The 13,455-nt window shown below is 39.8% G+C and overlaps 1 protein-coding gene across 1 annotated transcript in view; it reads left to right on the top strand.

Annotated features, from left to right (window-relative positions):
- Positions 1 to 13,455, top strand: part of ALG9 (ALG9 alpha-1,2-mannosyltransferase) — an 87,508-nt gene that overhangs the window by 17,671 nt on the left and 56,382 nt on the right. The window contains exons 5-7 of the mRNA XM_017517656.2: positions 474 to 561; positions 724 to 829; positions 9,928 to 10,050. Of these exons, the coding sequence (XP_017373145.2) occupies positions 474 to 561; positions 724 to 829; positions 9,928 to 10,050 (317 nt within the window). The remainder of the gene's footprint in view (positions 1 to 473; positions 562 to 723; positions 830 to 9,927; positions 10,051 to 13,455) is intronic.

Here is a 13,455-nt window from a genome sequence, read left to right as displayed (position 1 = left end):
ACTCCAGCCTGGGCAACAGAGTGATACCCTGTCTCAAAAAAAAAAAAAAAGTCTGTAATAACGTTATATTGCTAAAATCCTGTAAATCATGGAAGGGAAAAGTTATAATAACGTTATATTGCTAAAATCCTGGAAATCCTATAAATCACGGAAGGGAGAAGTCAGTACTTATCTGGCAGGGTGGGTGTAAGACAGTAGGACACATATGCTTAATAATATATTTTAGATGTCTGTTACACATAAATGTGTATAAAATGGAATTCATTCCAGCAGCTCAGTAATTATATTTCTTATGCATCCATGGGATACAGAGCACTCTGATGGGTCCTGTGAGGACATCCTCTCACATACCAGGTTTCTTCCCTCACTATAACTGGAAGAGGCATTTTATTCTCAGTTCATCATAAGGTATGTGTGAATCTGACCTGTCAGTATTTATTTAACTCCCCACTCTCTGTTTCTGTGTTAAATAGTTTACCCATTGCCTTTGATTTGATGGTCATGAAACACAGGTGGAAGAGTTTCTTTTATTGGTCGCTGGTGGCTCTCATACTCTTTCTGGTGAGTTTTCTTTTCTTCTTGTTTTGTCCTAAAGTTGTAATGAAAGCAACTTTGATGTGAAAAAGGAACATTAGGAGTTTATTCTGTTTTTCATTCTCAGGTTTATCCTGTTAGCATTTTGAGAATGTTTCCAGAGCAAAACTATTTTCTGCTCTGTTTTAGGTGCCTGTGGTGGTCATTGACAGCTACTATTATGGGAAGTTGGTGATTGCACCACTCAACATTGTTTTGTATAATGTCTTTACTCCTCATGGACCTGATCTTTATGGTAAGGCTTTGTGAAATTTATGGAAGTGTTAGGAGATAGCTTAATTTGCCTGAACTTAAAATTTTTAATTCAGTTGCCTCATTTCATTAATACAGCATTTCTTTGCTGATACCATCTTTTCCTGAGTACAGCACAATGATGAAACATAGCCACTCAAATATTTCCCTTGATTAATGTGATATTCCAATACTGGCTTTTTATTTTTCCTGTTTGTTATTTTCACTTTCAGAGTTTTGAGGACTCTGGGCATGCCATGGCTTTTGATACTGCTTTTTTAAAAATTAAAAGTTACTTTTTTCTCTTCTTGATAAAAAACCAGTATGGTAGGAGAAGAAAATAAAAACATAATGCAATCATCTCCATATAACTCCTGGGAGTTAATAATCTCCATTACTAACACCTGGGAGGATACTTCAGATTTTTTTTTTTTTTTGAGATGGAGTTTGACTCTTGAGTACAATGGCATTATCTTGGCTCACTGTAACCTCCACCTCCCGGGTTCAAGCACTTTTCCTGCCTCAGTCTCCCTAGTAGCTGGGATTACAGGTGCCTGCCACTATGTCTGGCTAATTTTTTTGTATTTTTAGTAGTGATGGGGTTTCACTATGTTGGCCAGGCTGGTCTTGAACTCCCGACCTCAGGTGATCCACCCACCTCAGCCTCCCAAAGTGCTGGGATTACAGGCATGAGCCATCACGCCCTGCCCAGACATTTTCTATATATACACACATTTGATGTTACTTTTTCTTTTCCAGATTTGTTTTACTTCAATTCAAGCGTAAGGGGAGAAAGTTTGGAAAATCTCTAGACAAAGTTACAGCAAATGGGGCTGGGCTGGGGTCAGCATGGGAGGGTGGGGAAGTTGACCAGCTTAGGGTTAAGAGAAAAAATGGAATGTCTTTAATCTGGGGATGCAGTCTTCAATTTACCCATCTCCACTCCTTCCCTGATGCCTTTCACTCTACCAGCCAGTTTCATTTGGCCCCTGAAGGCATTTGAGTTAGTTACAGTTACGGGGGGATGAACTAGAGATCTTTTGGATCAAATCAGCCAAGTCAGCAAACATTTCACAAGAGAGGCAGTTTTTCATTAAAATAATTATAGTCTCTTCTGCCTTAATTTTTTGAGGTCTTGGAGCATTCTGTATAAGTGCTTGCTTTGAGGTTCTGCTATGAAGCAGGTTAAGATTGTGTCTAACTGTACTCCTATCAATTTAAGCCTTATCACTAGCCATGTCCATCAATTGCCTGTGCCATTTTGCCAATAGAACAGATTGAATAGGGAGATTTAAAGTAAGAATATGAATGAGATTTAATTGAGCCTCCTGGAATTTTGGGAATATTATTCTAAATGGCAAGTAATGGGTTAAAATAAAAAGTGCTTTGTTCAGTGGATTGAATTCACAAACTGCACAGTTAGAGAATAATTACTCCTTTATGGCTCTAGGATCCCTAAGAATGTGAGAAAAGGCCCCAGTTTAAGCTTTTGCCTCTAGATGTCTCCCGTTAGCTAGGGAGAGTTTGCATGTTTCTGATCGCCGCATGTTTTAGTTTACTTGTAAAATTGTATTCTATTTCACAAGACAATCAGAGGTCTTAGATCTAGATTGCATGGTAGAAATCGTTTCACAGAAAGCCTATTGGAAACACAATATCCACTCTGTGAATAAATTGAGTTTATTTGTGTTAATCTTGAAAAGTTGACTTCTTTACCTTTATAATGGCTTATCAATATTCTAACTCCTTATTTATAAAACCTTTTGTGAGAGACTTATAAAAGTGACAGATTGTTTATGTCCCTCTAGATTGATGAATCTCTCTTGTTTTTTTTGAGACGGAGTTTCACTCTTGTTGTCCAGACTAGAATGCAGTGGCGTGATCTCGGCTTACTGCAACCTTCCCTCCTGGTTCAAGCAGTTTTCTTGCCTCAACCTCCTGAGTAGCTGGAATTATAGGTGCTCACCACCACACCCACCTAATTTTTGTATTTTTAGTAGCAATAGGATTTCGCCATGTTGGCCAGGCTGGTCCCCAACTCTTGACCTCAGGTAATCTGCCAGTCTCAGCCTCCCAAAGTGCTGGGATTACAGGTGTGAGCCACTGTGCCCAGGGATGAAGCTCTTAAATCTAGGAATAATCAGGCTGGTAGAGAAAGTAGGAAAGAAGGAGTAAATTCTGATTTAAGTTTACAATGCTAGTTTAATAGTGGGTCAATCAGGAACCCCTGTAGTAGGTTTTGAGATCCAGCAGAGCAGTGACCAGTCTTTCCTGAGACATTGGCATTTGCTGCTCATTTCAGTCAGCGTTTTACTGGGAAACAGTCCTTGGGACTTCTTTCTGCCTACTTTAATGAACCTGGGGTAGCTTCAGTTCAGATTTTGCTATTTTGGATGTACAAAAACTGATCACTTTCCTAGTGGTAGCAAAAACTTCGTTGAAACAGAGAGAATTGGCATACCAACCATGAACAGGACTGATACAGTGCTGCCGTCAGCCAGACTTCAGGGAGTTATTACTTCATGGCAGGATTTTTGTGCTCTTACTTCATCTTTGAATTTGGTAAAAAAAAAAAGAAATTTGTCTGATTTCCATTCTTTTCGTTTTTTTGGGTTTTATTTGAGACAGGGTCTTGCTCTGTCACCCAGGCTGGAGTGCAGTGGCATGATCTTGGCTCACCACAACCTCTGCCTCCCAGATTCAAACTCTTCTTCTGCTTCAGCCTCCTGAGTAGCTGGGATTATTGGCACCCACCACCACACCGGGCTAATTTTTTTATTTTTAGTAAAGACAGGGATTTTACCATGTTGGCCAGGCAGGCCTCAAACTCTAACCTCACATGATCTTCCTGCCTCAGCCTCCCAGAGTGCTGGGATTACAGGCATGAGCCACCATGCCCAGCCTAATTTCCATTCTTTTAGAGTGTTGACTCCTTTTTGATTTAGAAAGCCTGCAGAGAGAATACTTCTTCCATCTTAGTGGGAATTCCTTGTGTATCCCAGATTTACAGTAAAGATCTGTCAAGAATAAATGAATGGATGAATTCTGGAGTATCCATTGGGTTACATTAGTGTGTCATTTACTGTTGTATCCTAGAATCACTTTAGTTAGACCTGTTGTGGTGCTAGCTTGAGATTTTCTTGACACCAAATAAAAATAATATAATAGATATAAATAAAATACTTTTTATTTATTTGAGACAGAGTCTTGCTCTGTCACCCAGGCTGGAGTGCAGTGGCACAATCTCAGCTCCCAGGTTCAAGTGATTCTTCTTCCTCTGCCTCTGCCTGCTGAGTAACTGGGACTACAGGCACATGCCACCATGCTTAGCTAATGTTTTGTGTTTTTAGTAGAGACAGGTTTAACCGTGTTAGCCAGGATAGTCTCGATCTCCTGATCTCGTGATCCACCCATCTTGGCCTCCCAAAGTGCTGGGATTACAGGCGTGAGCCACCATGTCCAGCCCAATAAAATACTTTTTAAATCAAAAAGTACTTTATGATTGTCAGCTAATTTTATTATAATTGGTGAGTCCATTCAGTAAATATAAAAGACCTGTCTTTTACTAAATGTTTTGATGCAGTAAAATTGTCAGACAGTGAGATAGCATGTTTTTTGTATTAGAAATGCTAGCTCTTGCACTTTATTACATGTTGGGCATTATTTAGCATTATTTTGGCATTTTACAAGAGTCTCCTGCTCCAGGTGCCTCGTTAGCTATGTTAGATACACAGTTTCTTATCTGAAAATTAAAAATGCATTGTGCTGTGTATACCATAGAATACTATACAGCCATAAAAAGGAACAAGATAATGTCCTTTGCAGGGACATGGTTGGAGCTGAAAGCCAGACTAAAACAGGAACAGAAAACCAAACACTGCATGTTCTCACTTATAAGTGGGAGCTGAACAATGAGAACACGTAGACACAGAGAGGGGGAACAGCACACACTGGGGCCTGTGGAAGAGGGCAGAAGGAGGGAGAACGTCAGGAAAAATAGCTAATGCATGCCGGGCTTAATATCTAGGTGATGGGTTGATAGGTGTAGCAAACCACCATGGTGCATGTTTACCTGTGTAACAAACCTGCACATCCTACCTATGTACCCTGGAACTTAAAAAAAATTTTAAAACAGGAATAAAATGCATTGTGCTTATAGTTTTTGTATACATCTTTTAGTGCTATTTCTCATGTATAAGAATATACTAACCCTGTTAATATTTCTTTTTTTTTTTTTTTAGATGGAGTTTCACTCTTGTTACCCAGGCTGGAGTACAATGGCGCAATCTTGGCTCACTGCAGCCTCTGCCTCCCAGGTTCAGGCAATTCTCCTGCCTCAGCCTCCTGAGTAGCTGGGATTACAGGCACATGCCACCATGCCCAGCTAATTTTTTGTATTTTTAGTAGAGACGGGGTTTCACCATGTTGACCTGGATGGTCTCAATCTCTTGACCTTGTGATCCGCCTGCCACTGTTAATATTTCCTGAATGGATGGACAAATGGACTTCAGTTAAAGAAACATTGAAGGCCTGGCACAGTGGCTCACTCCTGTAATCCCAACACTTTGGGAGGCTGAGGTGGGCAGATCACCTGAGGCCAGGAATTTGAGACCAGTCTGGCCAGCATGGTGAAACCCCGTCTCTATTAAAAATACAAAAATTAGCTGGGCATGGTGGTGCACACCTGCAATCTCAGCTACTTGGGAGGCTGGGGTACAAGAATTGCTTGATCCCAGGAGGCAGAGGTTGTAGTAGGCCAAAGTTGCACCACTGCACACCAGCCTAGGCAACAGAGTGAGACACTGTCTCAAAAAAAAAAAAAAAAAAAGAAAAGAAACATTAAGTACCTTGCTCTTGAGCATTAATCTTGTGTCCTCATAGGATTTACTGTCTAATTAGGCTGCAGACACTCAAATAGGTAATTGCAGGACAGTGTCTTACAGGTGCTATAGGGGAAAGATAGGGAATCATAGGAGCAAGTCCCTCTGGTAGTGTCAAGAAAGGTGTGGCTCTTGAGCTAAGCCTGGAAGAAAGAGTAGGAGTTTCCTTAGTAAATGTTAGGGTGCTGCATTTCTGACAAATGGAATGTCAAATATAAAAACTTATTTTTATAGCATTGGTTGAATTTTAGGTAGAAACTATTCAGACATGAGCAAGATCATTTCAATCACTCCATTGTGGTTACAGTCATATAAACATTTACCGTCTCTGTTGTTCTTGGTTTTCTTTTCTTTTTTCTTTCTTTTTTTTTAGATGGAGTTTCGCTCTTGTTGCCCAGGCTGGAATGCAATAGAGCGATGTTGGCTCACTGCAGCTTCCACCTCCCAGGTTCAAGCGATTCTCCTGCTTCAGCCTCCTGAGTAGCTGGGATTACATGTTTGCACCACTATGCCTGGCTAATTTTGTATTTTTAGTAGAGACAGTGTCTCTCCATGTTGGTCAGGTCAGACTGGTCATGAACTGTTCCTGGTTTTCAAAGGGGCCTTTCTATACTTTCCTGGCTGTATAGCATGTAGTAGTGACACGCTCCAGACTTGAGCTGACACCTTTCGTTTGAAGCCAGGGGAAATAACAGGAGTAAATTTTCAAAGATGTTAATTACAATATCACCTGATTATTGAAGGCCTACTGTTTGCCAGAAGTTATTCACATACCATCTTCTTCCCCTCATAAAAATTCTGTGAGACAGGCATTATTTATCTTTATTCCTGGATAAAGAAACTGAGGTTGAGATGGTGAGGAATTTGCCACATTATTAAATAAGTAGCAAAAGTGGGATAAGAGTTGTCTGACTTCAAAGCCTGTATTTCCACTGAAAACAAGACCCTTAGCAAAACTCTGGAGTTTGGCTGCTAAGACGTTACCAGAGAATAAACTTGCAAAAACAAAGAGCATGAATTAAGGGTGATAGAAGATAGGATCCAATCTATAGGATAGTTGGAAAGTTATACCTGTGAAGGTTTATGCATTTTGGGTTGGAGTGATCAGGGGGAGCCCCTAGTGAGCTTGGGTGGCAGAGTGGCATGCACACTGGCAATTCTCCTTTACATGGGAGTGCTGTACCAGACCCTTTTGTTGAACAAAGAAGGAGTGTTTGGATAAGGTAAAGAAGACTTGGCACTGAGAAAATTTAGAATAGGGTGGACTGGAGTTGCCAAGTCTTAGGCAAAATATCTCTGTGGAGTCAGAGATGAAGAGGTAAAATTTAATGTTGCGGAAAAGAAAGTGATTGGTCTTCGCACTGATTTTGCCTCTCATAACATTTCAAGTTCTCAGATATTGATGTTGGCAAGTATTTTTGTCTGGTGAGTGAAGAGTGGTGCTCTCTGATGAAGAGTGCACAGGCCTGGAGAAGGCATGGGAGGACACTTAGAGGAAATGCTTTTCCCTCAAAAAGAACAGTCTGCTCAGGATGCCACTTTGCAGCTTAGGACAGGATCCCATTGCCTGTTTATGTGTTTTATCAACATCCATCTGATCACTGGATGAAAAGTTTTGGAAGATAAAGGCAAATGCCCTCTGTTAGGAGGCCCACAGGTTTCCATAATTGCAGAGGCAAGGGAAGAAGCCCCAGTGGGGTCTTATCAGTCCTGCTTAGAATTCACTGCTAGCCAGAACTGTTCTAGAGCCTTTCCTCTTTTATTAATCATTTCTGTTGAACTTTAGTGGCTTTTCCCTCTTGGTGGTACAAATTTAACATTTATAAGGATGACTTACTATGATTTAGTGCCTACAGTTCTATAAAATTATAATTCTGGAAAGTAGTTCTCCTTCATTCAATCTATGGAGCAGTAAACATTATCCCTTCTTTTAGCTTCGTCGAAAGCTCCCCTTAGCTCATTTGACTGAGAGGACTTAAGGCACTTTCCATAAAGAGGAAGATTGGTGAGTCACTCCCTGCAGAGACCCTGCTGCCAGCTTTCCTTCACCTAAACATCTTGCACCAGTTTAGCGCTTAGCTTGTCATTCTGACGTGTTTTTTTTTTTTTTTTTTTTTTTTTTTTTTTCATAGTTCAGCTCTAATGTTTTCTGAGCAGCAGCATTGAATATCTCCCTGGAAAGAGATAAAAGTTTGTACCCTTTTCTTTCCTAAGGCAGATGTGCCATCAAGCAGGGGAGGACTCTGGCTAATAGAAGTCACTCTTTTTGTTCCCTTTTGCCCTTGTTTTTAAGACTGTTGATACTTCAACCTTCTTCACTATTGGCTTATCCCCCAATTTTTGCTCCATCTTTCAGGGAAATTACAGTCTATTACGAAATGTTCATGACCTATTTGGAAACTTGATTTATGAGCTCACAACACATAAAAATGATTGTGTTTACCATCTTAATACCTTTGTTTCCTCATCTCAGAGTACAGTATACCTAGATAAAAAGATAGCTCTAACAGGAGGGTGCGTAAATTGTGTTAGAGACAGATATTTGCTGGAAGCTAAAGTGCTTTCCTGAAAAAACAATTTGTATTTGCAAATATCAAAGAGACAAGTAGCTTTTTCCCTATTGGTGCTTAACATCTGTAATAGATAACGTGAAAGATAACCCCCTTTCTCTCTGGTCACTCTGTGGTTTTTCTTCACACGCTCAGATTTCCAGAATCCTGTTAAGAAAAAGGCGAGTCAGAGGTTGCTAGCACTGCCTCCACACTGGTGGTCAGGAGAGGATTGTGCAAAAGCTTACCTCTCTGGAAACTGGATCCCAAAGGACTTAGTTTAAAAAATATGTTGTGAAATTTTAATTGAGATTCAGAGAAGACATTTTTGATTTGAGAATAAAACCATCCATTAGTTTTCTGTAACCCAAATGCATTTTTTATTAAGAGTACAAGATTAAAGTGTCGATAATGAAATGGGCCTGGAATAGGACCTCTGTTCATGAATAATTTCCATCATTGTATTTAGACAGGAAGGAGCGAGCTCCCCCAAAGGTGACACACAGTTGAACTTAAACTCTTCTTTAGTGTAACCTCTCTCCCTCTTACTTCTCCCCTAAATGTTTCTAGCATTATGGGTTTGGTTTCTAATCTTATTTTGCTGTGCAAGCTGCAAGAATGTTAGGTTTTTCTGACTATTCCTCTGCCTTCTGATTACCCTTTTAAGCAGTGCTGATTGCAGGAAATTGCTATGGTGCAAGGCGGGTGTCACAACACACAGTGATTAAAACCCGCATGTGTCATTCACTGCTTGATTGAAGTAATCATACAGAGGGAAAAAGCAGATGAAAAACCTGCTAAATGTGCAGAGGGGGGCTGTTTCTCATCATTTGGGTGTAAGGATTTTGAGTTAAAGAATCAAAACTAGTGGAAGAGAGGCTTGTATTTTTAGTGATTTTGCTTCATTCTGAATCCTCAAAGCTTCTGAACAAGACCCGGGTCTCTGAACATGATCTAAGAAAAACAAGTTGTTGCTTTTTACCAAACACGTGTTGCCCAATGTACACGACTATAAAATAGTGGTTGAGCATATCAAGGGGAAAGTTCCTAGAATGTAAATGGAACAAGCAGGTGAAAACACAATGGGAGAGGCCTGAATAACTCAATCTTAAGTTCATTATTTTTATTTGAGACAGGGTCTCGCTGTCACCCGGGCTGGAGTGCAGTGGCACAACCACAGCTCTCTGCAGCCTTAACCTCCTGGGCTCAAGCAATCCTCCCATCTCTGCCTTCCCAGGAACTGGGATTACAGGCATGTGCCACCACACCCAGCCACAAACTAAGTTCTCTTATCACTCTTTCCTTTCTGCCCAATGTTGAGAGAGTAGTTAAATTGAAATGGCAGTTTTATTATATTAGGCCTATGTGGCTCTAAAGCTATTTAAATTATTTGGTAGTTCTCAAAAGCATTAGTTCCATTTGGGCTAGATATAGTGGTCAGTATAGAAAATACAGCTAACTATCACTTGATTTCTACCTAAATCCTTGTGACCAGTCCCATTCTCTTCCATCTTCTGCTCTTGTGCTTCTTTTGTGTGGCTTAGCACGGGAAGAGGATTCTCATTCCCGTGAGGCATAGGATCATCAGTGTTACTCGAACAAAGAACGCTATATGTCAGGCACCGTAATAGGTATTAAGGGCATCCACTAATGATTTCTTATGTCTCTCTCAGGTACAGAACCCTGGTATTTCTATTTAATTAATGGATTTCTGAATTTCAATGTAGCCTTTGCTTTGGCTCTTCTAGTCCTACCACTGACTTCTCTTATGGAATACCTGCTGCAGAGATTTCATGGTGAGTGGCATAAGAGACGGTAGGTTTTTTTGGGGGAAAGAGCAAGTAATGATGTATACCAAGAACTGAAGGAAAATCCAACTTGTTTTATTTTCCACATTCTCCCTATAGAAATGGTGGGCTTACTGGATTTTCAGTCTGTATTTGTTGATCAGTTGAACCTTTGTGAAGATTTGGTTAATTGTGACAAATTAACAAGAGGAAGAGCTTCATTATCGCTTTAAGTGAGGAAGTCAGTATAATTTACACAATCACCCAGGGAGGTAAAAATATTTATAAAACCTCAGAAAGAGGCTGGGAACCGTGGTTCATTCCTGTAATCCCAGCACTTTGGGAGTCCAAGGTGGGCAGATCATTTGAGATCAGGAGATTGAGACTATCGTAGCTAACACAGTGACACCGCCTCTACTAAAAATACAAAACATTAGCCGAGCATGGTGGCACATGCCTGTAGTCCCAGCTACTCAGGAGGCTGAGGCAGGAGAATCACTTGAACCCAGGAGGCAGAGGTTGCAGTGAGCCGAGATTGTGCCATTGCACTCCAGCCTGGGTGACAGAGCAAGACTCCCTCTCAAAAATAAAAAAAAAAAGGAAAAGAAAAACCTCAGAAGAGAACAAGCCTATTTGTGTTTTCTATCTTTTAAAGAAGTGTGTATTAGCCTGGTAGGTTGATTAAGGTAATTCACGGGATGGTACTTCAAACAAAAGTATAAAATCTGAACCATACCAGGATTTCCCCAGATTCGATACTAAAGTAAGAGAAGCTTTGAACTTCCTCAGAAGCATGATGCTTCTCTTTGTTCCCTTTTGTTTCTGTGTCTGCCTTTTTGGAGAAAGTTCGGTTTGTCATTTGCTTTGCTTGCTCTGATTCTGTAGTGCACAGCTGGTGTTTTCTCAAGTTGTCGTGGCTCTGGATATCTAGTGCCTCTCGTTTCTTTTATGGAACACAGATTTGAGCAGAAATTCATATGAGATTTGGAAAAAGATTTAATTTCAGACTTTTCAGTCTGATTTGGATGCCATATGATCAGTTCCCCCATCCCACCTCCATTCTGCTTTTCTACTATTAATGGTTTATAATGAGTTCATTGTGTTATAAGAATATTAGAGCAGCCTTCAGAGTCACTTTTTTTTGGTATTAAGACTTGTTTCAACATAACCATAATGCCATTATCCTAACAAAATTATCAATAATTTCTTAATATCATCTGATAACCAGTTGATTTCCTAGGTTGTCTGAAAAATAGCCTTTTATAGTTAGGTTAAAGCAGAATCTCAGTAAGGGTTACACACTGAATTTAGTGTTATATTTCTTAAGTTTTTTAAGAAGACCCCTATCTTACTTTTTTTCTTCCAAATATTTCTTTAAAGAAACCAGGCCATCATCTTGCATAATGTCCCACATTTTAGACTCAGCTGTTTGCTTCCTTGAGGTGTTAACTTATTCCTCTATCCCTTCTATTTCTTAAGGATCACTTATTCTTTTTTTGAAAATAGCTGTTTTTCTGACTATAAAAATAATTTATGATAGCTGAGAGCAGTGGCAAGTGCCTAATAGTCCCAGCTGCCTGAGAGGCTAAGGTGGAAGGATTGCTTGAGCCAGGAGTTTGACACCACTCTGGGCAACATAGTGAGACCTGTGTCTCTATTTTTAAAAACAACAATAATAATTATTTATGCTTGTGGAAAACTTGGAAATGCTTATATGTAAAAAACAAAACAAAACAGGACATTAAGCTGTTCTCTGCAGTATATAATTTTAAGTATAAAATATTGGTTTAAAATGTATAATATATGTACATATCTACCTAATAAGAAAATGAACATTTTCTGTTTTTTTCTTTAGATTTTTATGTGATTTTACAATAGAAGCAATACTTTTTTAAAAGAAAAAAGACCAAGCATGGTGGTGCATGCCTATAATCCCATTATTTTGGGAGGATGAAGTGGGAGCATTACTTGAGCTCAGGGGTTCAAGACCAGCCTGGATGAGATAGTGAGACTCTGTTACTACAAAAAACTGAAAAAAAATAGCTGAACATGGTGGTGCACACCTGTAGTCTGAGGTACTTGGGAGCCTGAGGTGGGAGGATCACTAAGCCTAGAAGGTCAGGGCTACAGTGAGCCATGGTTGTGCCACTATACTCCGGCCTTGGTGACAGACTGATACCCTGTCTCGAGAAAAAACAAAACAGAACTCCCCAAACCATAGAAAATTATAAAGAAACAGGAAAGAAATTACCCATGATTCAATCATATCTAGCTGTGGTTGTGATTTTGTATATTTTATAGAGGACATTTCAAAATATTTGCCTTATTAAAAAAAAGATTACTTGTTAGCCTTTAAGGTACAGAAGAGAAAAGGACTGTTTACTTGTGGACAATAAAAGGATTTATAATCTTCCACTAAAAACCCCACCTTAGGCCGGGCACGGGGGCTCACGCCTGCAATCGCAGCACTTTGGAAGGCCGAGGCGGGTGGATCACCTGAAGTCAGGTGTTCAAGACCAGCATGGCCAACATTGTGAAACTCCATCTCTACTAAAAGTAGAATTAGCCGGGTGTGGTAGTGCACACCTGTAAATCCAGCTACTCGAGAGGCTGAGGCAGGAAAATCGCTTGAACTTGGGAGGCAGAGGTTGCAGTGAGCCGAGATCGTGCCACTGTGCTCTAGCCTGGGCAACAGAGTGAGACTCCATCTCCAAAAAAAAAGAAAAAATATCTCCCCTTTAAAATACGCTATTTAGAAAGTTACGTATCCTAAATTATCTAAAATCCCATGATAAAATCTTAGAGAAAAGGTTGAAAAAATAATCTTATTATTGTACTTCAAGAATTTTTATCCCCAAATAATTTTTTCAGTGATACTGATAACCTAGGAGTGCTAAATTAGGCATAAAGTGGTTCTTGATGATGGTCATGATCTTGTAAACTAGCCTGCTGTTGACATAGTGGACACCAGGGGGCGCTGTCTATCTACCATTTGCCTGCATTTGCGTTGCTCATTAACGCTCATGTAAACACAGTAGGAGATGCCTTCACTGTGGGTTGCAGGCCTATCACTCATTGCTCATATACCTAACTGCAGGAACGTTCCAGCAGGTTCTTGGGTTTTAGTGTTCATTACATTCCTTTAATTCTTTCACTTGCTTTAAGTACCTTTTTGTTCCAATTTGGGGACGCAGAGTGAATGAGTATTGCAAAAAAGGAGAGAAAACAATCACTAAACTTCCTTTAAGAGCATTTTTATATTTCCTTTGAAACAAACTGTCATTTGTGGCTTGATGGAAACCAGTATGAGTTTGAGAATCCAACAATTTTTTTACCTTTGATCAATGGCTATTTGCACAGACTGGTGTATAGATAAGAGGATTCATGTATTAAACAGAACATCAGCATTAAAAC

Source organism: Cebus imitator, unplaced genomic scaffold, assembly GCF_001604975.1.
Source record: "Cebus imitator isolate Cc_AM_T3 unplaced genomic scaffold, Cebus_imitator-1.0 Scaffold641, whole genome shotgun sequence".
Classification (NCBI taxonomy): domain Eukaryota; kingdom Metazoa; phylum Chordata; class Mammalia; order Primates; family Cebidae; genus Cebus; species Cebus imitator.
This window is presented reverse-complemented; position numbering and strand designations above follow the sequence as displayed.